This window comes from Otolemur garnettii, unplaced genomic scaffold (genome assembly GCF_000181295.1).
Source record: "Otolemur garnettii isolate 467f Iridium unplaced genomic scaffold, OtoGar3 scaffold00032, whole genome shotgun sequence".
Taxonomy (NCBI): Eukaryota; Metazoa; Chordata; class Mammalia; order Primates; family Galagidae; genus Otolemur; species Otolemur garnettii.
The window spans coordinates 335,593-363,286 of NW_003852427.1; the positions used below are offsets into that span (position 1 = coordinate 335,593).

General features: G+C 38.6%; 1 protein-coding gene across 1 annotated transcript in view; it reads left to right on the forward strand.

The window, feature by feature from the left end:
• The window catches only part of DOCK3 (dedicator of cytokinesis 3), a 492,344-nt gene that overhangs the window by 292,984 nt on the left and 171,666 nt on the right, over positions 1–27,694 (forward strand). The window contains exons 10-11 of the mRNA XM_023512988.1: positions 13,642–13,730; positions 20,242–20,367. Of these exons, the coding sequence (XP_023368756.1) occupies positions 13,642–13,730; positions 20,242–20,367 (215 nt within the window). The remainder of the gene's footprint in view (positions 1–13,641; positions 13,731–20,241; positions 20,368–27,694) is intronic.

The following is a 27,694-nucleotide window of genomic DNA, read 5'->3' on the forward strand; positions in this document are numbered from 1 at the left end:
GACCTTAAAGCATATAACAATATTGACTCCAAGTTTGTATAGCCAATTTATTATAAATATAAAGAAAAAAATACTGTGAGGTTGCTGTGAGCTAGGCTGATGCCATAGCCCAGGCTACACAGTGAGAATCTGTCTCAAAAAATTTTTTTCATTGGATTCACCTCAAAATCCTTAATTACAACTGCAAAGATCCTTTTTCCAAATAAGGTAACATTAATAGGTTCTAAAAACTGGGATATGGACCTATCTTTGTGATGGCCACCATTCAACCCATTACAACTGTAATTAACATGAACCCTGAATTAAAAAGACATTTAAAGTCATTGCCAATGTGAAGCCTGATGGTATATAGAGAGAGATTTTGTGCTATCTGCAAGCAGGTTGGTTCCAAAAGAGGGAAAAGGCAAAACTAAGATGTTCTTGCTTGGGTCCTTCTGTTAGATGCACTGACCAGGGAAGTCAGTTCTTCTCCCAGGAAAGTGCATGAAGGGGCAGAGAGGCCCTCAGTATTATTCATAGAAGCCCTTTCACTTAGAAAGAAAAGGAATAAAAATAAATATCTCTGATAAAGCATTATAATTACATTAGTATACATTAAAGGATATTTGTTTTTTATTTTAATTGTGTTAAAATAAGCATGTATAAGCTATAAAATAGGAAATGGTTTAAATTTTTCATGAATAAAATGGCAGTTTTTTTCTTGTTATATCTTATTATTTAATTACTATAATAACCTTATTTAGAAAGGCATAAGACCTACTTAATAGCATATAAATACTATAGTTATTGTAGATTCAAAAACATAAAAAAGTTATGGTTAGTGGCTTAGTCTGAGGAGAGAGGTAGGTGTATGGGTTTGAGAAGCTTCAGAAGTGATAGAGTGTTATTTTTCTAAAAATAAGTGAGTACACAGGTGTTCATTGTGTCAGTATTTTTATTTTTTTGTGTGTGTGTGCGTGTCAGTATTTTTAAATACCAGTTGAGGGCTTCTTAAAACACATTGCTGAACATCACCCCAAGAGTATCTATTAATAATATAGTAGATTAGGGTGGGGCCAAGAATTTCCATTTTTAACATCAGCAGTTCCCTGTTGATGCCAATTCAGTTGGTCTGAATACCACACTTCTTATACATTTTATAAATTATCTTTTATATGGATTTAATACTGTTTACATATTAACTTTGTAGAAGGGTATACAAAGCGAAGTCTGGCTTTTCAACTACCTGTTCTAGGATAAAGGTAAGTTTTCTTTTACTTAGTCATTCCTCTTAGTTAAGAGGAATCTGTCTTATCTGAAAGGCAGATTCCAGAGCTAGGCTGCCTAGGTGGGAATCTTGGCTCTACCATATATAAATTATGGTAGAGCCATAGATGCACTGGCCAGAGAAGTAAGTTCTTCTCTCAGGAAAGTGCATGAAGGGGGAGTTTTCTCAACAGTTTTCTCATCTTTACAAATGGAGTAATGTTATCTATCTTGTGTTACAGTGAACATCAAATGAGTTGATATATATGAGGCCCTTGACAGTATCTGGCCTGTCAGTAAGAGCCATCTGCTGCTGTTATTCCTCTAAAGTACTATACTTATCCTCTGGGGGTTTCCTTCCAGGAGGTGTTGTATTATGTTAATTGGGTCTCCACCGAGTACCTTATGCCAGAGTCATATTCTCCACGAGAAGCCACTGTTCTTTCTTTGCCTTCAGTTGTCTAGATTTCTTTTTTAAGACAAACCTGGGCAACATAGCAAGACCCTGTCTATAAAGAAAAAAAAATTATCTGGATGTGGTGGCACACAACTATAGTCTTAGTTACTCAAGAGATTGAGGCAGAAGGATCACCTGAGCCCCAGGAGTTCCATGCTGGGTGAGAAAGTGAGACCCCTTCTCTATAAATAATAATAATAGAAGAAACTGCATGTAGGATATATGAAAACTCTCTGTAGTATCTATGTAATTTTTCTGTAATCTAACAGAGTACAAATAAATAGGAAAAGAATGTCCAGCAAATGGTCTTCTGTACTAAGGATTAGGATTCAATTTCTCAAGCATTTAATGAATATCCTGTAAGCACCAAATAACAAACTTTATAAAGATCAAACAAGATGTATATTCAGAATTTCCATTATATATTTTAAAGCTTTGCTCTTTTCTTATTCTAAGACAGTAAAGCTTCTGTCAGATAACTGCATAACTCTCAGGGTGACTGTAGGGCAGAATGGTTTCTCAAGATGAGCCTTCATGTGAGTAACAACATTGTGGTAGAGAACATGAGCAGAGTGTGCATTAGTGACTTACAAGCTGCAGAAGGAAAGAGCCAGGCTCAAGATGAACAAGGAAGCTTTACTTTCTTTATTCATCCTCTGGAGGGGTGCTTTCATATCTTGGAAAAAGATACTAGGCACCAAGTAAAAAGCAGAGAATTAATATTATTCTAAGGGAGATTGAAGTATATTAATTATGCTAAACATTGCAAAGCTAAGACAATATAATTGAAGTATATTACCCTGAAGACCACATGGATTGCTAATTGTTAAAAAGAAAATTATATAGGTTTTATTTTAATATTGAGAAGAGGTTGCAGAAGCATCTTCTCTTGGTGTACAGTAATATGAAGGACCATAGAATGTGCATATCTGTTACCACAGAATAGGATGTTAGCATTAGAAAGCAATTTGACCTAAGCATACATGCCTTTAATAACTGCATCAGGTATAATGTGGGGATATTACTGAAAGAATGGGAGGGTAGAATAAAGGGGCATAAAATGATAAACTCTATTGATGTTAGGACAAAAGAGTAGTTTTAGGCTGCGCATGGTGATTCACATCTATAATCATAATACTCTGGGAGGCTGAGGCAGGTGTATTGCTTGAGCTCAGGAGTTTGAGACCAGCCTAAGCAGGAGCGACACCTTACTAAAAATAGAAAAATTAGCCAGGCGTTGTGGCTGGCACCTGTAGTCCCAGATACTTAGGAGGCTGAGGCAACTGGATTACTTGAACCCAAGAATTTGAGTTTGCTCTGAACTATGACACCCAGGCACTCTACCCAGGGTGACAGAGTAAGACTCTGTCTCAAAAAATAAAAGATAGAGGCTCAGTGCCCATAGCACAGTGGTCACGGTGCCAGCCATGTACACTGAGGCTGGAGAGTTTGAACCCAGCCCAGGCCAGCTAAACAACAATGACAACTGCAACAAAAAAAAAAATAGCCAGGCATTGTGGCGAGTGCCGGCAGTCCCAGCTACTGGGAGGCTGAGGCAAGAGAATCACTTAAGCCCAGGAGTTAGAGGTTTCTATGAGCTGTGACACCACAGCACTCTACCTAGGGCGACATAGTGTGATTCCCTCTCCCCCCCCCAAAAAAAGGGAGAGAGAGTAATTCATTATATCACATGCAATATTTGAAAGAAAGTATCATGCTAAGAGGAGAAAGAGAATCATTGGTAATTAAAGGTAAATTGATGCCTGTGAAACAATAATTTGGAAATACTATAAAGCTAAGTTTTGTTTATAGCCAGTCATGAGTAGACTCAGTCTTTCCTCTGGAGCCACCGTGAGATTCTATACAAGCATTGCTGCCCCATCCTCCTGAACTCAAAACAAGTAGGCACATATGGCCATTCCATTGTTCCCTTATTTCTCCAGACATGTGATGTCACTGGAAATGGAAGTGTTCTCCACTGCCCTTTTTATTATTTTCCTCTTAAATCTAACTTTTGGTGGTTCCTTAAGCGAGCCATAATGCAGAATGTTTTTCTCGAGTCTGTCTTTATTTTAATGTAATTCTGGTAAAATTAATGGCAGAGTTTTAATTAGTAAAATTTAAGCTGTAAGAATAACCAGTTGAATAGTTGACTTTGGAAATTACCCCATTTATTCAACAAATATCAAGTGCTGACTATGTGCTACAAGTTTTGCCTCATGGTAGCGATTATTAGCAAGACACAGTCCTTGCTTTCTGAGTACTTGTACTAGAGTGAAATAGACAAATAGGTGCTCTAAAATGCAATAGACATTCTTCTAGAAATCAGAACTCAGTGAAGACCCAAAAGAAGTAGTGGTCTGATTCATGGAGTATTGAAAATTGAGAATGATAAAGAGATAAATGACGGAAAGGATTGATAGAGGAAGCACTATTAAGTAGGTCCTATTTATATGTATTTTATGCTTCATTATGGAAAAATAGCTTATTTATACCAAAGTAAAATTTATTTTTTTCTCTTAACAATTTTTATTAAATCATAACTGTGTATATTAATGCATTTATGAGGTACAATGTGCTGATTTTATATACAAATTGGGATGCTTACAACATACTGGTTAACATAGCCTTCACCTCATTTACTTAATTATTGTATTAAGACATTTATAGTCTTCATAGATTTGACACGTACACTTGTAATACCCACTATAGGTGAGGTCCCACCAGTTACCCTCCCTCGACCTAGCTTTCCCCCTCTTCTTCCCCTCCTCTTCCCTCCTTCATCCTGGGCTATAGTTATGTTTTGTCTTTCTATGAAAGTGTGAGTGATTATATATATTGGTTTCATAACAGTACTGAATACGTTGGATATTTTTTCTTCCATTCTTGAGATACTGTACTAAGAAGAATATGTTCCAGCTCCAACCATGTGAACATAAAAGAGGTAAAGTCTCCATCATTTTTATGGCTGCATAATATTCCATGGTATACATATACCACAGTTTATTAATCCATTCATGGGTCAGTGGACACTTGGGCTTCTTCCATGACTTGACAATTATGAATTGGGCTGCAAAAAAAATTCTGGTGCAAATATCTTTGTTGTAAAATGATTTTTAGTCTTCTGGATATATACCTAGTAGAGGAATTGCAAGATCAGATGGCAGGTCTATTTTTAGTTCCCTAAGTGTTCTCTAGACTTCTTTCCAAAAGGAACATATTAGCTTGCATTCCCACCAGCAGTGCAGAAGTGTTCCTTTTCTCCACATCCACGCCAGGATCTGTAGATCTAGGATTTTGTGATGTGGGCTACTCTTACTGGAGTTAGATGATATCTCAAGGTACTTTTGATTTGCACTTCTCTGATGATTAAAGATGATGAGCATTTTTTCATGTGTCTGTAGGCCATGCACCTGTCTTCTTTAAAGAAGCTTCTGTTCAAGTCTCTTGCCTACAGAGAAATGAGATCACTTGTTCTTTTTTTATTAATAAGTTTGAGTTTTCTGTGGATTCTAGACATCAAACCTTTGTCTGAAACATAACCTGCAAATATCTTCTCCCATTCTGACATCTGACTGCTTGCTTTAGTTACTGTGTTCTTGGCAGTGCAGAAGCTTTTTAGTTAGATCAGATCTCGGTAATATATTTTTGGTATTGCTTCAGTTGCCTGGGGGATCCTCCTCATGAAATATTCTCCCAGGCCAATTTCTTCAAGTGTTTTCCTGCACACTCTCCAAGTATCTTCATAGTTTCTTGTCTGAAGTTCAAATCTTTTATCCAGTGAGAATCAATTTTTGTTAATGGTGAAAGGTGAGGGTACAGTTTTAGTCTTTTACATGTCACCAGCCAATTCACTCAGAATTCCCTTTTATAAAAAGGGAATCATTCCCCCAATTTATGTTTTTGATAGGCTTATCAAAGATCAAATGATGATAAGTGGCTGAGTTCATCTCTTCATTCTCTATTCTGTTCCATACATCTACCTCTCTATTTTTATGCCAGTACCATGCTGTTTTGATCACTATAAATTCATAGTAAAGCCTGAAGTCTGGTAGCATGATTCCTCATGATTTGTCTTTATTTCTCAGTAATGTCTTGGCTATTTACAGTTTTTTTATGATTCCATACAAAATGAAGTACTGTTGTTTCCAGATCTTTAAAGTATGACAGTGGTGCTTTAATAGGGATTGCATTAAATTTGTATATTGCTTTAGGTAGTATGGACATTTTAACAATGTTTATTCTTCCCAGCCTTGAGCATGGTATGTTTTTCCATTTGTTACCATCTTCAGCTATTTCTTTTCTCAGAGTTTCATAGTTCTCCTTATAGAGATCTTTCGCATCATTTATTAGGCAAATTCCCAAGTATTTCACCTTCTTTGGCACTACTGTGAAAAGAAAAGAGTCCTTGACTATTTTTTCAGCTTGACTATTGTTGGTATATATATAAGCTACTGATTTCTAAGTATTGATTTTGTAACCTCAGACACTGCTATATTCCTTGATCACTTCTAAGAATTTTGTAGTTGAGTCCCTGAGGTTTTCCAGTTATAAAATCATATCATCAGTGAAGAGTGAGAGTTGGATCTCCTCTGACCCTATTTGGATATCCTTGATTGCCTTCTCTTGCCTTATTGTGATGGCTAAGACTTCCATTACTATGTTGAATAGCAGTGGAGATAATAGACATCCTTGTCCAGTTCCAGATCTGAGTGGAAATTTTTTTCAACTTTATTCCATTCAATATGACATTGGTTGTGGGCTTGCTGTAGATAGCCTCTATCAGTTTAAGAAGTAACCCATGTAAGCCCATTTTCTTAGGTGTTCTGATCATGAAAGATGCTGAACATTATCAAAAGCTTTTCTGCATCTATTGAGAGAATCGTATATTCTTTGTTCTTTGTTTTGTTTATGTGACGTATTATATTTATAGATTTAAGTATGTTGAACCAACCTTGAGACCCTGGGATAAAACCAACTTGGTCACAGTGTATGATTTGTTTGATGTGTTACCAAATTCTGTTTGCTAGGATCTTATTGAATATTTTTGCATCTATATTCATTAATGATATTGCTCTATCATTTTTTTCATTGTTGGGTCTTTTCCTGGCTTGGGGTTCAGGGTCATATTTGCTTTGTAGAATGTGTTGGAAAGTATTCCTTCTTTTTCTATGTTTTGGGAAAATTTATGTAAAATAAGTACTAGTTCCTCTTTAAAGGAATTTGGTAGAATTCTGTTATGAAGCCATCTGGTCCCATACTTTTCTTTTTTGGGAGATTTCGTATTGTTGATGCTATTTCAGTGCTTGACATAGGTCTATTCAACATTTCCAGTTCTTTCTGGCTGATTCCCAGGTATTAGTCTGTTTCCTCCAGATTTTCATACTCTGAGAATAGAGTTTTTTATAGTATTCCTTAAGTACTTTTTGAATTTCTGAGTTGTCTGTTGTTATTTCTCTTTTATCATGTCTGATTGATGATATTAGGGATTTTACTTTTCTGGTTAGGTTAGCCAAAGGTTTATCAATTTTGTGAATATTTTCAAAAAACCAAGTTTTTGATTCATTAATCTTCTGAATGATTCTTTTGTTTTCAATTTCATTTAATTCTGCTCTAATTTTGGTTATTTCTTTTCTTCTACTGGGCTTGGGGTTGGAATGTTCTTCTTTTTACTGTTGCTTGAGATGACCCATTAAATTGTTGACTTCCTCTCTTTCTGTTTTCTTGATGAAGGCTTCCAAATGCTATAAATTTCCCTTGTAGGACTACCTTTGCAGTATCCCACAGGTTTTGATAATTTGTGTCTTCATTGTCATTTTGTTCCAAAATTTTTGTAATTTCCTTCTTAATCTCATCTGTGACCCAGCTATCATTCAGCATTATTTAGTTTCCATGTCTTTGTATGAGTATGAAGATTCTTATTGTGGAGTTCAACTTTTATTCTGTGATGGTCCAAGAAAATACAAGGAATAATTTCTGTTCTTTTAAATTGAAGTTAGACTTGTGACTTAAAATGTGATCAATTTTGGAGAATGTCCTATGGGTTGATGATAAAAATGTGTATTCAGTTTTGTTAGGATGAAATGTTCTGTAGATGTCTGTTAGTCCATTTGTTGTAGGGTCATGTCTAGATGTCTAGAAGTCCATTTGTTGTAGGGTCATGTTTAGACATCCATTTCTGTAGATGTCTAGAAGTCCATTTGTTGTAGGGTCATGTTTAAGTCCAGTAGTTCTTTGTTTAGTTTATTCTTGTAGGAGCTATCCAACACTGCCACTGCCAAAGGGGTGTTAAAATCTCCAACTATTATAGTGCAGGAAGATATCAAATTGTTCATGTCTGTTAGGGTATCCTTTATAAATTGAGGAGCATTCTGGTTGGGTGCATAAATGTTAATAATTGAAATCTCTTCAGGTTGAGTATTTCCTTTGACAAATATAAAGTGACTATCCTTATCTTTCCTTACTTTTGTTAGTTTAAAGCCAATTATATCTGCAAATAAAATTGCAACCCCTGCTTTTTTCCTATTTCCATTTGCCTGAATTATGGATGTCCATCCCTTCACCTTCAGTCTATTTTTATTCTTTGTGGTAAGATGAGATTCTTGTATGAAACAGATATCTGGCCTGAGTTTTTTTATCCAGTCAGCCAACCTGTGCCTCTTTAGAGGACAATTTAAGCCATTCACTTTAATTGAGAGGATTGATAAGCATGGCAGTGTTTTGGTTGTCATGTTTTTCAAGTGTCCAGTGGATATTTTTAATCCTTTCACCATATGAATGTTAGGTTTTGTTCACAGCTTTCTGGGTGAGTTTACTTCAATGGTAGACCATTAAGCTGATTGTTATGGATGATGGAACTGAGAATATCATGGAGAGCTGGTTTAGTTATAGCAAATTTCTTCAACATGTGTAATTCAGTAAAGTATTTGATTTCTCTATCACAAATGAAACTCAGTTTAGCTGGATACAAGATCCTGAGCTGAAAGTTGTTTTCTTTTAGGAGATTTAATGTCAATGACCATGCTCTTCTGGCTCGAAAAGTTTTAGCTGAGAGATATGCAGTCATTCTAATATTCTTCCCCTTATAGTTTGTGATTTTCTTGCATCTGGCTGCTTGCAGAATTTTCTCCTTCACATTAACTTTGGAAAAGTTAATTATAATGTGTCTAGGAGATGTTTTAATTTGGATTAAGTCATGCTGTGCTTCTGAAACTGTCTGCTATATGAATTTCAGTATCTCTTGACATGAGTGGGAAATTCTCCTCCATTGTATCTTGGAGTAGAGCATCGATGACTTTAGGACCATCCTTTTCTCCTTCAGAAATTCCTATAAAGTGAAGGTCTGATCTTTTAGAGTGGTCCCAGAACTTTCTCAGGGAGTGATCCATTTTTGCTCTCCACTTCTCTGCCTCTTTGAGTGTTGGGGAGCATTCAAAATCTTTGTCTTCAATGTCAGAGAATGTTTCTTCTGCCTGCTCCATTCTATTACTGAGGGATTCTACTGTATTTCTCGGGTCTTTGAGGCCTACAGTTTCTTTCCTCATGATGTCTAAATCCTTGGAGATTTTGTCTTTGAGTTCAATGATTTCTTGAGACAACTTTTGAACTACTCCTTGAATTTCTAATTCCAACTTTACTTCCATTCTATTAATCTTATTTGCCATCCATATTCTGAATTCTATTTCAGTCATTTCAGCCATTTGTTTATGAATGGCATCTTCTGTTGTGTCTGCTTTGTTGTTCCTTGGGGGAGTTGATCTACTCTGGTTATTCCTGTTGCCAGAGTTCTGCTGGTTCCACCCCATGATTGATTTTCATTGTTTGGCTAGAGAAGCTGGTAAGGGGAAATTGGATTGAAGGCTCTAGAAGTTGTAGTTTACCAGCCCTTTCCCAAAGAGCTGGGACTGGTGACTATGGCTTTTCCCCTACAGCTTTACAAAGGTCCCTTTCAGTCCTGCATCCTGAGACTCAGGGGACCTGATTGGTCCTCAGGGGGACCTGATGGAGCTAGGTGGCTCTGTCTTGTATTCAGCCAGCCTCTATTCAATCCAAGTGAATCAGTGGCTTTGGGCTAAAATCTCAGCTGGGGAGAGATACAAGTAACTAAGACACCCCAACCCCTATGGGCAACAACTGAAAGAGGAGAATCAGTTCCTCCCACTATACAACTAGGACTCAGCCTTGGAGGGTCCCTGGGTGGCTGATCCAGGTCAAGAGTTCTAAACCAATTGTCCCAGGCAGCACAATCACTGTTCAAGTGGGAGAGCTCAAAAGGGCTCCAGCAACCAGACAGCTGGGATCCAATGACAGCTCAAGTGTGACACACTTTGGTGCTCCGTGGAGTCAAAAGGCCCACCCAGCAAAAGAGTTCATCCAGGGGGGTGGTGCCTCCTTCCCCACCTTGCACCTCTGCCCCACCCAGTCACTGGTAATCCCACATGGTTGTGGCCCAGTTCCCTCCAATGAGCAAATACACAAGGGATTTGTGCCTGACAGATTCAAAGGGAAATCAATGCCTCCTTGGCCAGACTGCTGCACTCTGACACCAGCAGGTGGATAGAGCTGAAGCCTGACTCCCTCCAGTGCTCATTGGAAAGTGGGGAGTGTTCCACCTGAGTCTATTCCAAGCCTAGGGTTAATGTTGCAGCTTGTGTTTTCTCCCTCAGAGACCGCAGATGCACTCCTTCTCTGGTACCCCTGCAGGGCAAGGTCTGGTTCCCTCTAGTGGTCCACAGAATTGGGAAGGTATCTCTCTAAAATTTGACCACAGTGGAAGCACACGACTATCGGTGCTGCATGGCAGATGCCACTATGCAGGTTCCCACTGGGTCCTATTTTTAATATTTATTTGTTTGTTTGTTTGTTTTGTTTTATTTTTGAGACAGATTCTCACTCTCTTACCGGGCTAGAACACTGTGGTGTCAGCCTACCTCACAGCAACCTCAAATTCCTGGGCTGAAGTGATCCTCCTGTCTCAGCCTCCTAAGTAGCTGAGACTACAGCTCACCATAACAACCTGCTAATTTTTCTATTTTTAGGTAGACAGGATCTCACTCTTGCTCACACTGGTCTTGAACTCTAGTGCTCAAGTGAACCTCCTGCCTCAGCTTCCAGAGTGCTAGGAATATAGGCATAAGCCACCATGCCCAGCCAAACTTAATATTTAAAAAAAGAAAAGAAATAAATAAAATTAATAAAATAGAACCTTTGTAGCTACCAAACAAGGAATGCACATGATTAAAGACATAAGGCTACTGGGCTTTTTCAAAGTAAAAGACAGGCCTAGAGAGGACCCTAATGCAGACTGCTTTAAAAGGCCTCCTAAAAATGTCTACATTCTAACCTGTGTACAGGGGAAATCTGTGAAGAGGTTTAAGAAGGGTGACCAGATTGAAATTGTGGAAAGGAAGATGTTTGAAAGACCAGTTAGGGGTGGCACCTGTGGCTCAGTGAGTAGGGCACCAGCCCCATATGCCAAGGGTGGCAGGTTTGAACCCAGCCCCGGCCAAACTGCAACAACAAAAATAGCCAGGCATTGTGGTAGGCACCGGTAGTCCCAGCTTACTTGGGAGGCTAAGGCAAGAGAATCACCTGCACCCAAGAGCTGGAGGTTCCTATGACCTGTGATGCCATGGCACTCTACCGAGGGTGACAAAGTGAGACTCTGTCTCTAAAAAAAAAAAAAAAAAGAAAGAAAGAAAGACCAGTTAGAAAATGATTATACTAATCCAGAAGAGATATGATATGACTAAATCAAGACCATGAAAAGGAGAGGTTAGATGTAACAGATTTTAAGATAGCAAAATCTATAGGACACATGACTACAAGGAGGGTATAGTGAACTAGTGAACCAGTTCCACTCAGTGAGATAGTATTAATGGGAACAGACAGGTTCAGGAGAAATGAAGGACTCTTAGGCAGTGGTTCTTCACCTTCCTAATGCCACGGCCTTTTAATACAGTTCCTGTGGGTCGCAACTTACAGGTTGAGAACTGCTGTCTTAGGGCTTTGCAGGTCAGGGACATAGAGATGAGTCTGGGCTAAAGATACCATTTTGGAGCTTCACAGCTTCTGGTAGTGGTTGAAGCTATAGGAGTAGATGACATTGTCCATGAAGCATATGGTAAGAAGGAAATAGGCTAAAGGCAAAGGTATGAAGGCTGCCAATAGTTAAAGAGCATGCAAGGGGAGAAGAATGGCAAGAATAAGCCATCAATTGTCTGACAGCAGAATTATATGTTTTGGTTGGAAGAGTACATGTGGGTGAAATTATATAGATTGTCACTACTGATGTGGCTGACATCACCAGCTCCACTATACCAAGAGACCAATGAATGTTTTATTGGAGAAATACTGAAATTAACCCATGTATTTGGGGAGGGGGGTGATTGTCAAGGCTTTTTTTTTGTAGGAAGGGAGAAATAGATTATGTATAACAGACTGTAGTCAGATTTTAAAGTAGCTACTCATCTTGTAAACCTAGAAAGTAACAAGAAAAAACTGACAGCAAGACAAGTTTTTTGAATCCTCATCACCTAGGCACTTCTCTGATATATTGACTGGTTGGTTAGATAAGATGAGACAGTATGCATGTCACACAGGAAGGGCTGGGTGTGCTGTTGCTAGAACCTCTCACTTCTTATTTCCAACTGAGTTGCTAAAGTTACAAGTAATCCTTTTTAGAACTCTTCCCATTTCCTTTGTTGGGAAGGAATTCTGTAAGCAGAAAGTTATATGCAGAGCTTTAGACTATAAAAACCTCACCTTTCACTACTCATCACAATAGCTGTGTTAGAAAAGGACATAGTAAGGAGTCAAAGAGTCACTGATTAAGTAACATAATTAATTATTCAATGCTTCGTACTGTTGTATGGCACATGCTGTAACTCTTACTGGGATTTCCTCCTGGAAATGGCCATGCTAGACTGGAAACTTGTGAGTTACCAATGAAAGATCCTAATGGTTTTCCTTTGTGTAGGGACCTGTGTTCTGGGATCAATGGGTTTTACACTACTAGACTGTAACAGGGGGAGGGATAGGAATAAGGCTGTAGGTCTCCCTTGAGTGTCAAATGGATTTTTCAAGAGATTACCTTAAATTTAATCCAGTAGTTTTATCCAAGTGTCTGCATCAGGATGAGGAATACCTGGTCCCTATTCCAAAGCTCCATTCCAAGTGGTTATGTGGTCACAGCTCTCTTAGAATTACCCTTTAAACAGAAGACACTAAAACATCAGAACTTAATAGAAGTGTAGTGATGTGGCTCCATTCTCTCTTTTGTCCCTTCCTTATAGTCCCTAGAAAAGAACTTTATTCTTATATATTTAGGCATCCAGCCTTCTCAGCTAAGCCCTCCTTCCCCCTGACCACAGAGGAATTCACAGTAAACCAAACCCACTGCTCTCCCAAGCTTTTCTTCTTACCTTGGTCTGGTTGAAATACAGCTACAAGAAAATGGTATCCACATTGCCCTAAGGTTAGTAGGACTTTCCTCTGAGACCAATATAGTGAGAGTTGTATGACAGTATATAGCCAATGCCATAGCAGTTTCTAAACAGTAGCACTTGTTGAGAACTGTTTTTTTCTCTATCAAGACCTTTCTTCTGGGACTAGGTTTAGTGTGTGTTTGTGTGTCTGTGTGTAAGGGGGGACTAGAAATAAAGAACTTTTCACATGGCATTGTGATACTTTAGAGAGGAGAGAATTTAGCCACTTAAAAAATATTTGGAGAGATTCGTTTTAGAGTTTCTATCCTTTTCCCATGTGTGAATCTTCTACACCCAACAGGAAACAAGTCTTATCTAATTTAATTAAACATATGCCCATTTCTTTAGGAAAGTGAGAAATTCTTTTTCCTTAAAATTGAGTGTTATATATTAGAGCATTAGACCAAATGTGTAAAATACTTGAGTGCCATAACACCTGTCCTTCTGTTTCAGGTGCAACAATGAGAGTGAGTGGTCCCAGATCCATGAGAACATCATCCGAAAGTCCAGTGCCAAATATTCTGCCCCCAGCGCCAGCCATGGTGACGTACTAGAAAATTTTGTGTTGCATTTTCAGTTGCTGATCATACAGCACTTAAGTTGGTTGGTGCTTATTAGGCTGTTGTACGTAAAGTTCACTTTCCTATAGATGTTTATTCTCCTGCACAGGCACTTTCTACTATTAAAAATGAGTCCTTTTTTTTGGTAATTATTTGAGGCCCTCCATAATATCTGCAGACCAGAATACATTTCCTGTTGCTTCTATGATGTATTCCCTGTGCTTTGATAGATAATTTGAGTTCTAATTTAAATCCAAAGTGAGCAAAATTGTTGCAGGGTTTGTTACATTGTGAAGTTTGTGTTTTCCTGAACAAAGGTTATACATCCTGGCCAAAAATAGATAGATAGATAGATAGATAGATGCCTACCACTCACTTCTCTTTCTGTTCTTTAAGGCCTTTCAGTAATGAGAATCAACAATTAATCCGCCAATATCAGTCATTCTGAAACTAGAATAGAAAATTTTTATTTCAAAGCAGTTTTATCTAAGTTCAACTTCTTTTCCTTTCTTTTAAAGCTATTTTTAAATAATTTCTATATAGATCTCAGTGCAATTCTACACATACTGTTTTCTAAATTGAACATTAATTGCTTGATTAAATTAGAATCACTAAAAGCCTTTAAGCCTTTGTATACCCTTGCAGATAGCTATCTAATTTACATACAACTATGTTCCTCCTGACAGTTTTCACCTCTAAATCATTTCATAACCTCTTTTATATAATATTCTTTGTTTTAACTTTCAGACACCTTGTTGGAAATTGTAAATTTGCCTTCAATGACAGTATAAAGTCACTTCAAGGCATGGCAGTTTCTAATGAATAGTATTTGATAAAGAGAACTTTGTTTTTTCACTATTGGAGTTAGGAGATATTCAATCAGGAGAGACAGTTTTTAGAGGAGATCCACACCAGAGGCAGCAAAGATTGAGAACTTCAACTGTAGCTACTTGATTTCTCTAAAACTCTGTAGTGTGGGGGCATTGAGAACCCCTCCCCCGCACTGTATTTTTAAATTACAGTTTTCCCCCATGTACGTGCCTGGATGCCAAAGAGCTCCATGCAGTATGTTAAAACTAGGTGAAGGTAAAAAACAAATAAATTCATGTTTTTTGGGTTTTGTTTCTTCTTACTGAAAGTTTTTATTTATTTATTTATTCTTTCTTTTTTATTAAGTCAAATACACATAGATCATGAATACATTTATGCATATGTGAGGTACAATGTGTTGATTTTTTTATACAATCTGACATGGTTACATCAAACCAATCAACATAGCTTTCACCTCATTTACTTGATTATTGCATTAAGACATTTATGTTCTACACTTGACAGATTTGACTTATACCCTTGCAATATGGTCCATAGGTGTGGTCCTGTCTTTTGCCCTCCTTCTATCCTCTCCCCACCCCCTCCATTCCCACTCCATTTCTCTCCTTCATCCTGGGCTATAGTTGTGTTCTATCTTTCATAACAAAGTGTGAGTAAATATAAGTAGGATTCATAGAAGTACTGAGTACATTGGATACTTTTTCATCCATTTTTGAGATACTTTACTCAAAATATGTTCCAGGTCTCTCCATGTAAACATAAGAGATGTAAAGGCTCCATCTTTTTTAAAGCTGCATAGTATTCTGTGGTATACATATATCACAATTTATTAATTCATTCATGGATCAATGGGCACTTGGGCTTCTTCCATGACTTGGTTATTATGAATTGAGCTGCAATGAATAGTCTGCTGCAAATATCTTTTTTGAAAAGTGATTTTTGGACTTTTGGATATACTCCTAATAGAGGAATTGCAGGATCCAACAGCAGGTCAATATTTAGAGCCCTGAGTGTTCTCCAAACTTAATTCCAAAAGGAACATATTAGTTTGCATTCCCAATATAAGACAGTTACTAGCAATTTGGAAAACTATAATTCACATCAATATTTATCATGTTCCTTCCTTTATTTACTTACTTAATTTATAAAGAGGTACCCTTGGCTACAAGTTCTTGAGGTCATGATATGATTAAAACATGGAGAATATTTACAAAGAGAGATGATGGCAATAATACATTTTTTAAAAACCTGGTGGCACTTTCCACCATCTCTTTACCAGATTAAATTTTTATCTCATTCCCCAGAGTGGGCAGAGACTGTGCCATCTTCAATGCCTGTGATTTTGTTCAGAACTCATAGACACTGGCTGGTATAAACTGGCCATTGAAACAGTGTTAGAAAGACCACTGTGCTGAGGCACACAGACAGGGAGCCTCAGGTAGGATTGGCCCTAGTGAGAAGCGGTCTCTATCCAGTTATGGAAAAGTCAAGAGGAGCAGACAGCTGCTTTTTGAAGTGTGTTAGAAGCTGGTTGAGACCTTGAAAATTACCTTTTTCCAAGCTCAGTGAAATGACTTAGTGGCTTAGCCAGGATGGATCCCAGGTCTCCAGACTGCAGGCCACTGGCTTTTCTACTGAATTGCCAGGTAGTCCAGACTGCTGGACTCTGGGGTCTTCATACTGGAGAATTTTATAGTTTGCTTAAGGAATAGTTCTGGTCTTTATTAGTCTCCTTACTTAAAGATAAGTCTTTATAAAAAGTTAATTTACTTTGCTATAAATTGTTACCCATCTTTGTTAAACCTTGTGGGTAGTTCATTGCCTTGCAATTCTGTTTCAGAAATTGTCTGTGCTTTTCCTTCAAGTTAAATCATATAAAAATGCAGAAGGAATTGCTATATTGAGTTTGAACACAGAGAGTATATGTATCATTCAGTGGCAACTTTTTTATATGCAACTTATTGGATATGGTTCTTCATTATTCATTGTTGGTCTCAGACTTAACTTTTAACAGTTCCAGTAGCATGAAGGTCATTAAGGACAAATGAAGACAAATAGAGCAGTTGGCACACAAATTTTCTATTAATTTGTTGGGGATGGGGGATTTTTCCTTTTCCCATTTTACAGACTAGGAAACTGAGGGCAGACAGAGGGTACCACTGGAATTGAATTGCGGGGGTGGCTGACTCTAATTTACAAATTCTTTCCCTGGTACCTAAAAGGAGCTCTGACAGCAACTGCAGACAAGACAGTAACTTGGCTGCCCTCTCAGACCTGGCTTCCCTGCTGCAGGGTAGCCAGGCACAGTGGGGCAGGAAGCAGAGGGAACAATTTCTACCAAAGCCAAGGGCAGAGATTTACCAAGGAAATATCCATTTTCCTTTCTCCCTCCCATAGGAACTCCCCACTGGAGGGTAGCACATGGCCACAGCCCCCATAGCCACTAGGCTGCCAGGTGCCTTGAAGCTTGACCCCCTCCCATCTCCACACCTGTTCCTGGGGCAGCCAGAGTTCTATTAATTTTTTTTTTTTTTTGAGACAGTTTCAGTCTGGGTAAGAGCACCATGGCATCATAGCTCATAACAACCTCAAACTCTTAGGCTTAAGCAGTTCTCTTGCCTCAGCCTCCCAAGTGATTGGGACTACAAGCACCTGCCCTAACGTCCAGCTATTTTTTAGAAATGGAGTCTGACTCTTGCTCAGGCTGGTCTTGAACTCCTGAACTCAAACAATCCATTGACCTCGGCCTCCCAGAGTGCTAGGATTACAGGCATGAACTACCATTCCAGGCAGAGTTCTATTAATTTTTAAATGACTATTAATTACAATTTTATTTCCATATCTTGAGCTGATATTAATTTACATAATTAATCTTCAGCATTTCCACAAGGAGGAAGTGGGGCACAGGGACAAAACCAAGTTGCTGGCCAATTTGCTGAGCCTCCATTATTCCACACAGGTGTCAATTTGTCTAGTTACTTTTTTATGAACCAGTCTTTAACCTGAGGTGAGGTAAAGTTCAAGAAGAAATAGTTTTCTTGTGCCAGGTAAATCAGAAAGCTCAGAGTTTTTTTGACTAGAGTGCCCCACTGAGATGATGGGTAGGTTGAACACCAGGTGTTGCCAAGGAATCGGTTGAATACTGGGTGGGCAAGTGGGTTGCTTGCCTGAACTATTCATGGAGGCTTCCTTAGCATTATTTGGTGTATACTTCAATAGCCCATGGTTTCAGAACCAGAAAGGAAAACCAGATGTTTCAGGATGCCAACCCCTGCAAAAGGGGATGCTTTGGTGATTTATATTCTCCATCCATGATGTGATTTCTTTCATTCTTTATTTGCCTTTTCACTTGGTCTCTTCTGTAAACTGAAGCTCTCCTCTTATTTATTGTGTTTAAAGGTGGGGAGAAGCTGTTTTGGATCCCTTATGGTAGCTAGCTGTGCCATCAGTCTCCATCTTTACAAATTTATTGGCCATTTTGGTTTCTCAGAAAATGCAGATAAAAAGCAGTCAATGGGTACTTGAGTAAATCCTTGTAAATGCAGAATGATAAGAGTGCATCCATTGATTTTTTTTCTTTGCCCTCCAACCACCATCCCCTCAAATTCTAGAGATTGTTCCGTCCTCAGCTATTTGCTTCAAGCTGGGCTGTAGGGATTGCTATGTCAGTGGATTTGTCTTTGTCCAGAGGATAAGATTTGCTAGCTATGTACAGACAATGAAGATAAATGAGCTAAGGTTGTAAGAGAATGGTCATACAGCAGAAGCTGTTGTTTGCAGAGATCATTGTGGTCTTGGTTCTGGCCCTAGCCTTCAGGTTCATAAATTGAATTGCAATTTAGTCCACCCATGATTAAGCTATAAGAATACTTAGGCTAGAGTGATTAAATCCCAAATACTGATTATGTAACCAGAATGTCAACTGGAATGCCATATGTTTGCTTTTCAGGGCACTGTGATACTCATGTTAATGACACTTGGAATACCATGTTTGTAATTTCAGGATTTCTTGGGATGCATGAGCTTAGCAGAAGCAATAAGATAATCATAAGGTTCTGTCTGGGCTGCAGTAGAACCTTATTTTTCCCCCTGTCCTAGCTCTAAGAGGAGGACATATTTCTAATTACTGGAATACTTCTATCTGCCAGATAAAATATCATCAACTCTTCTGTCTATGTGACTTCCCTCTTTCTCTGTTTCTCCAGCTCCTCATCACTCCCCATTTCCATACCATTCTAATTCTATAATTTTGTTTGCTATTGTCTTCATTCCAGCTGCTATTCTTCTAATAATACTCATTGTCATAACCCCTTATTCTCATCTCTCATTCATTCCAGCTGCTATTCTTCTAATAATTCTCATTGTCATAAAACCTTATTCTCTCTTTTATATACATATTCATATTCTATTCAATTCCAGATCCTCTAACTCAGTTGGAATCCCAGATCCTCTAACTCAGTTGACCTAGTTGAGTTAAATGGCTTAACTAGAAAGTTCAACCAAGGCCTGGCAGTAATCAAAAGTAAAAATGAATGGGAATTGTAAATAAAACTGAAGTGGCACAGACAGCATGAGTAGAGAAGAAAGTAACTTGTACAAGTTTCAGGGTAACAAGTAGAGATTTTATTTAAGAACAAAGAGAAAGTTTAGAGTACTTTCAGAGTTGGAAGTGGGTCCCTCTCATGGAGAGGGAGAGAGAGACATGGATTCATAAAGTCCCTACAGGGATATAAATACTTTCTCTGAATTTGGTTGCAAGTCATCAGCCTCCCAGTGCCTCCAGGCAGTATTGCCCTTTTCTATGGGTCATTGATTCCTATTCCATTAGTCCTTGGTTACCTTGGTTACTTCATATCCATATTCTTATGTCCCTGCAGACTTCCAGGTTCAACAGGCCAGGTTTTCCTCCCATCCCCCTTGAAGAAGTCCCTTTCTTTGTGTCCCTTCTCACCCGAGTTTACAAATCACTGAGAGTGCCTACTGCCAACCCATAGAGCAGCACCTTAATTAATTAATTGAGACAAAATGTCCAGCTGTTGCCCTGTGTAGTGTCATGGTGTCACAGCTCACAGCAACCTCAAACTCTTGGGCTTAAGCAATTATCTTTTCTGAGCCTCCCAAGTAGCTGGGACTACAGGTGCCCACCACAACACCCGGCTATTTTTTTGTTGCAGTTTTCATTGTTGTTTTAGCTGGCCTCAGCTGGGTTCAAACCTGCCAGCCTTGGTGTATATGGCCAATGCCTTACCCAATGAGCTACAAGAGCCGCCCCTAAATTTATTATTAACAGCTAATCCTATTTACAATCTCAGAGCTATTTCCATATGGAGTTGGCCTTTTGCAGCCTTCTGGCTAGTGGCTGCAGTAGGGGCCCTCAGGAGAGTGGAATGCAAGAGAGAATTTCAGAAGATTCTGACCTTGTGTTAATACTCAAAATGTACACAGGTAGCACAGAAGCCAACTCACCTGAAGGGACATTATAGATTCATTCTCCCAAGCTTGAAACAAAGATTATCTGGAAGATCTGAAAATATCATGGAGTCTTAAGCAAGAAGAAAAATGCTGAACTTTGCATATATTCCTCTGGAGAATGTGACTTTTAATGTTTTTTTCCTAATACTACGTAACAGGTCTGAGTAAGGAAATGATTTTGTTTTCGCAGGTCTTATCATTTCTCTACAGCTTCTTCGTGGAGACATGGAACAGATTCGGAGAGAAAATCCCATGATATTTAATAGGGGATTGGCAATAACAAGAAAATTGGGATTTCCTGATGTCATTATGCCAGGTAAGCAGAACTGCCTGGGGCTGGGGAGGAAGATGGGTTACGGGGATGGAGTACAATGTTCCTCTACTGAGCAAGTGATGAATTATGCTGCATAGAAGCAAGCTTTATAGCCAAAAAACGTAAGTTTCTGTATCCCAAGTCTAATTTTCTTTTGCATTCTGCAGCCAGGGACCCCTTTGGCTCTTATAGGTATATGTTGTTTTCCAAAAGTCCCAATATCACATTTACCAGTATGATATGACAGTATAGCAGATGGGCTTTCTTGCTCCTCTGGAGGCTGGATAGTAGGAATCAACACAGAACTCTGCATGGAGATGCCTTTTAATACTTTTCTCTTGTATCACATTTCTTAGAAGAGAATTGTCTCACAAGAACTTCCTTCTTAAGGAGAAGAATATACCAAAATACATGTCTGAAGTATCAGTGAATCCCATTTGTTTAGGAATAGCAGATACATTTTAATGTATCAGAAAAATAGATTGGACAAATGCTATAAATTAAGCATTGTGAATAGTATTACCTGGCCAGTTTCTTAAGAATTGTCTCACATCCTTCACCTAAGGCACAATGGGAAGGCACTGACCCTTAAGTGTGGTTGCACCAGGTCCGTGATTCCTAGTCAGGTAGACATGGGTATGGATAGAGAAGTGGATCCAAATGAGGCAGCAAAGCAGAGGGGGCTATCAAGAATGTAGGAAGGGGTAGAGGCATGGTTCATATAGATAGCAAGTAGTCTAACATGCAGACAAGATGTGAATAAGAAGAGGGAGATGAGAACAAGCAAATGTCAGGCTGATTGGATGGATTCCAGGAGGAGTGAACTTACTCTCTCAGTTGAGTTTAATGTTTTGCTAAAAGCTTATTTGCTTTTATTTAAAAGGGCTAGACCCAGTTAGACTGAACTGATTGTAACCACTTTAAATATTACTGATTTGGAGTACTTCATGGGGCATCACTAAATCTTCTTGTTAGTAACATTTACCAGCATAGACCCCAAGGGTAATATATCCTGAGCATAGAGAAGGCCCATGCTGTGGGTTTCAGTTGCCTTCCAACTTTCTAGGATATACCCAGATTTATTTTCTGTCATCTTCATTCTCTCTCTATACACAGTGTGAATGCAGAGGAAGATTCTACATACAACCTTATTTACTTATGGACACAGGAGGGTCTTTTGGATGAGAAATTTATGCCACTAGATCAATTATGTTTATCTCTAAATGCTGAGAAAACTCCGTACTTATGAAAAAATTTCCTCCTAGAACATTTCTCCCAGACTGCTGAGATCATTCCTCAGTTTACTAGGCCTAATTAGGAACAGAAGAACCCAAGCATAGTCTCTGACTTCTTGGCAGTGTGGCTCTGAATAAAAGCATATATCTAGATGGTTACTGAAATTGACCTAGTGATCTTTTTAAAATTAGATACCTAGGGTTCTGTGGTAGAGTAATATATTCTAAGAGTAATACTTAAAGTCCTTCCTTTCTTTTAAGAACTTGTTTTTCTAAGATTTGGACATTACCTTACTGATATCCTTTACATCCTCACTGGATTAAAGCCAGATAAACAAAGACTAGAAAGGAACAAGCTTCAATCAAAAATGTGTTTAAGTGAAATTTGATTTTAAGTTACATTTCCAAAACCTAGCACATGGAAAGAAATAATTTGAGGGGTATGTGTTTCTCTTTGTGTTATTGGCACACAGGACTATAAAGAATTTCTGTGTATGTTATACGTAACTATGGAAGTACAGAGTTTCAGATACTAGCAAAGAAAGCTGAGAATAAGGGTGCTTTGCTCCTCAGGGCAGCTAAAGAGACTGCCATATGATCTGTCTTTTAAGGCAGCGACACCAGACAGTCCTTGGAGGTTCAAGATGGGGACACAAGTGTGGTACTCCTGAATGTTTGCCTTTGAAGCACTGAGTGCTGTAACAGAAAGGAAGGATTGATTTCAAAGGCAGAAAGTATTTCTTTGTATATAAACTGTCTCTACCTCTACCTTTTTTCTTCTGAAGGAAAGCTTTTTATACAGATGGTCATTCCCAGGAATATAGGCTGTTAACAACTGCATCTGCATGAATGCACCCCAGTATACTGTCAGATCCTTGTGCAAGTTGGTAGGGCTGCATCTGCAGGTTGCTTACTGTTGGGAATAACAAGGAGAGTATGTAGGAGTGTTTTACATTGTGATCAGGCTGTCTTGGGAAACAGTGACTGTGGTAAAAAGTCTCTTGATGAGTCTTCCAAACCTTAGCCACTCTTCCATCAGCAGCTGGTCCACTCTTCATCTGTGGGAATATTTTGCCAGGGCTGCAGCAGTCCCTCAGCCCCCCATAGTGCTGGTGTGATCAAGTTACAAGAAATTGCAACTTCTTCTTGACGCATGAACACAAGGAGAAAGAACAAAGAAAGTCCTAGGTAAAACAAAGTATCAGAGCAAAACACACAAGACCAAATGTAACAGACATTCAGGGAATTTTATTCTAAGTTTGTGATACAAGCAGGCTAAAATCTAAAGAAATGCCAGTAATGTTAGGGAGGGAGGCAGTTCTTTTTATGGCTGGCTGAAGAGCAGCTGGCTATATAAAGTCTTTCTTATCAGGGAACCAAGGACATGCAGTTTACTTTGGGACTCTCTAAGGTGGCTCCTCTTATCAGGGTGTCAGAGGGTTGTGGTGTAAACATATTTCCCATGGGTTTGTAACTGAACCAGTGCAAGGAGGCAATGAACCTCTTTGGCAAGTCTCCCTTATCTGAGTTATGTCCACCTATAACAAAGTCTCACAGAACGGTGGGGTTTTTTTGTTTGTTTGTTTGTTTGTTTTTCAGATCTAAGATGGAGTTAGCTTGGCTTAATAATAAAAGGAAATCGTGTTAACAACTGAGTATTTCAACACTTTAACAAGTCTGAGAAATGGAAGAAATAGAAATATTCATAAACTCTGTTGCTTGTTTTAATACTATCACCTATTGGCAGAAACTATAAGACACATTTGGAGAGTTCTTTTGTCAGGATGGTACAGACAGATTCTTGTCAAAGCAGATTGGCAGGGCTAGTAGAAAGAGTTTGGACAGGCTCTGGCCACACCAGTATCTGACATACCATTTCTAAAATGTCTTTCTGACAGTCCACCATTGCTTTCCATGGGTGTGTACATACACTCCATATTGCTGCAAGCAGGAGCTGCTCTATGCCACAACTCAAGCCCTGACTATACCACCATCTAGCTCTGCTAATGACCCATAGTAATGAGTAAGAGAGGCCACAGTGATGCTGGTGTTCTTGGAGCTAACCCAGGAAATGCCATTTTAGATGGCATTTTAGATGAACAAATAGATATGAGAATTTAGCCATTTTCTTTTAAACTGAGCACCTAATGCCTCTTTTTGGTTGATCACCATATTCCTGTGAGAACTTTTTTCTTCTCTCCAAACTCCTTTTAGTTAAGTACAAAAACTAAGAAACAGTGCTTATAGAGTTATGACAGACTTTTAGTCCTTTCCTAGATTTTTTTTTTTTTTTAAGTTTTTGGCCAGGACTGGGTTTGAACCCACCACCTCTGACATAGAGGGCTGGCACCCTACTCCTTTGAGCCACAGGCACCACCCCCCTTTCCTAGATTTTGAAAGAAAATGGTCAGGAAAGAGGAGCATAATAAGTGTTCTAGTGAATGAGTTGGTATTAAAATTGGTCCCTGTGACTCTTATGTCAGGATTAACCATAATAGGACTGAATAAAACTCTCAGCCAAAAGACTATACCCTGAGAAAAACAATTTGAAACTTCTTGCTCAATAAGAGGTTGTACTCCTTTCCAGACATGTCTAAGCTAACAGAGATTTGACTCTACAATCAATGGCTCTATGTCTTAGCTTTCCTTGAAAGTCTGTACCTTGGAGTGATTGGAAATACAGGATTCTGTCATGGTTCTATGTTTTAACCTGTTTTCTGAACCTTGAATTTCTAAGGTTATCATTAACTGTGGGTGATATGGGCCAAGTTTCATATTAGTTAAATGGTCTTCTGTGTTGTTATAAGAAATCTATCTATGATTTAGTATGTTGTTTTAACTGATGATGAAGTTTTTTACTAAAGCAGTGCTTCTCTAACTTTAGTATGCATCAAAATTACCTGCTTGGAAAAACACAGATTTCTGGGCTCATTCCCAAGAGTTTCTGATTCAGTAGCATTGGGATAGGACTTGACAATTTGCATTTCTCAACAAAACTGATAATGCTGGTCTGGGACTCCTTTGAGAATTATGTTCTAGAGAATACTACGCTTTAGGGATGTTTTGCCCCTCCTTGAGTTAGAGCTGAGACAGTTACTGTTCTAGTCTCGATTGCCCTGAACGTGCCTATTAGAAGACAGCTATGCAGTCATAGCATCCCTCTAGAGAAGTGATTTTCGACCTGTGTGCCATGAGAGGATTTTAGGTATGCCGTGAAAATTTTAAAGATCATTGATTAAATTATTTTCAAAAGAAGTTCAAAGCAGAGTGTTTTTTTACTCTTTTTTTTTATCATTATAATTTAAATGTGCTGTGGAAGTTCAACTATAGGTTCAAGGGAGCCATGAGATGAAAAAGATTGAAATACACTGCTCTAGAGGACCCTGACCCTTGCCCCTGTGCACAAAACACTCTTGTCTTTTCTTTTGACCCCTGATAAAAGTGCATGCTTCATCACCAACCTGCTAGTGATGGTTCTTTCTCTTTTCCTGTTTGTCTTAATTGTTCTTCTTTCTCTCTATGCTGTCCCCTCATTCTCGCCCCTTTCTTTCTGATGCAGAGATGAAGATAGTTGGGTGTAAGTTCTGGCTTTTGTGTCTCCTATCTGCATATTGCCTGCTTTGTTCTCATTTTCACTGGTTTCACGGAATGTTGCAATACTGGGGTGGGATGTCATGTACATTATTAATCCTTCATCAGCCTCACCTTCTTGGGTAACTAATAAAACATAAAAATAAAAGCTACCAGCCCCTATTAGAACACTGTGTATTACACTGGATATTCATTTAGATCCTGAAGAAACTGTGGGCATACTGGAATATTTATACAAAATTTCAAAAAGCTTAAGGTGTGTATATACAGGAAAGGATTTTTATATGAAACAGATCAGTTATATCTATTGAAAACAAACAGTGCTTATCCCAAGTCACAAAGAATCAAAAAAGCAATAAAGCTTCTCTTTTCAGCCCTTTTGGGGCATACCTTACATGAAGGGCAGACACACAAGAGACATGGCTTTTGGAAGAAAGGTCTACTCAAGGGTAGTGATTAAATTATTTACCACAAGTGGGTTCATAAGACTGTGGTCAGTCTGAGTGTCAAATAAGGCCTTGTCATTTTCTCTAAGGGTTGGTTTAGGAACGACCACATCTGGTCCCATAAGAAGTTAGGTCATCATATCCCTGACCCAAGAAAGGGATAACTGTATATAATAATGTCACACTATGCCCATACCTGTCATTCTGTTAAAGCAGAGAGTATCATTTATTTTGTAGTGATATAAATAAGAAATATGACCCTAAAGACATGGTAAGAAGAAACAAGAACCCGCTTTTCTGAGTACTCTAAAGAAGTCCTCCTAGGAGTTGTTTTTTGGGGTTTTTTGTTTGTCTCTTCTTCAAGAAAATTAGAATAACTACAAAAGAAAACATTGATCATAGGCCCCAAACCATGCAACTTGAATGGCAGTTAATAGCTCTACATTTCCATGTGTGCTGTTAGGAGGCTTACTTCTGTTCCTCCAAAAGATAGAATTGACACCATCCCAAGTAGGCTGCTGTGTCTACTGGGAGAAAGTTTTCATTTTACATGATCTTAAAGGAAAGAAAGTACATCCACAGAAGCCCTTCCTAATCCTATCTAAAAGTAGTCAAGATATAAATAATAGTGGTATTAAATACTATATTGAACCCAAAGCTCCTAATATGTGATATAATTTATATAGAAGGAACATGAAGATAATAAATAACCCAAAACATACTGAGAACTCAAACTTGTTTGGGCCCTCCTGGATCATTTCTACTGGGATGGAATTCCACATAGGTTGGAACTAGTTAGACATCTGACCCCAAAATCCAAGTAAGGTTGATCTGGCAAGGGATTCTCTTGGGAACAAATGCTCTTGTTCCTATGCTGGACCTCAGAGGAACATCTGTGGATACCACTCTCAAAAGAGACTTTCAAACACATCATGAGCTCTATTTCTCTAGAGTCATACTAGGATACAGGTAATCAGAAGGTCAGACCTATTGCTGCTGGATGCCAAGAAATATGGCAAATCTGTTGCAGTGTTCCCTAACCCCCTAAGATTTCTGTGGCTGAACAGCAAGCACTGTTTCCTTCTAAAACCTCTCTCACTCCATAAGGATCTAAGAGTATTTCAGACCAATCCTTGTCATAGTAAGATAGCCTCAGGTTTATTACTTTGCTCTTCCCAGCAGCTACTTGTGTAGGCTCACAGAAATCTGTATTTTTGATGTGTAGTTACAGTGCAGTGCAATGCAGCTGTTCACATATAAACATTCCAAGCCAAGTTATCACCAAACTATAGCCCATGGGCCAAGTCCAGCCAGCAGTCTGTTTCAGTACTGCTTTCTAGATAAGAATGGTTTTTCTACATTTTGAAAAGAAAAAAAAAAAAAGAACATGCAGTAGAGACATATGTGACCCTCAGAGCCTAAAATATTTACTCTCTGGTCTTTTGTAGAAAAGATTTGCCAACCCTTACAAACTTCAGTAGGTGATTCCCTGATTTGTAGCTGTACCAATAGCTCATATTGGCTATCATGTGAGATTGTGAAAGGGGCAGAAGCTAGTTATTCCGAGACTCTCTTATAAGAAAAAACTCTCCTCATTCCTCTTCATTCAAGAAACTCTTTGCATGTCACCAGACCACTAAGCACACAGAGATGTAAGGCATTGCTAATACTGTAAGAGGTTCTGCCAATCTTAGGAAGCAAAGGGCACATAACAAAGGGAGGTAGGTCTGCTTAAGGCCCTTCCTACAAGAGAAATCCATCATCAGAGGCACTGTCACTAATACCTATTGCTCCTTCCTACAGAAAAGCCTCACCTCTACAACACTCCTCCATCTCCTAAGAGCTTCCCAGCCAGATTTCATGAGTATCTTCCCAGCAGACCCCCATGTTCTGGTTTCTAGTTTTAAACAATACAGAGCATTGGAATCACTTGGTGACTTTTTTAAAATATCATATGCAAGACCCACTAGACCCTCAAGGAGAAGATACTGGAAATTTGTTTTTAGCAAGCTGCCAGCTGATTCACATGCATCTAGCCAGGCAGTGGTCTGCATACTA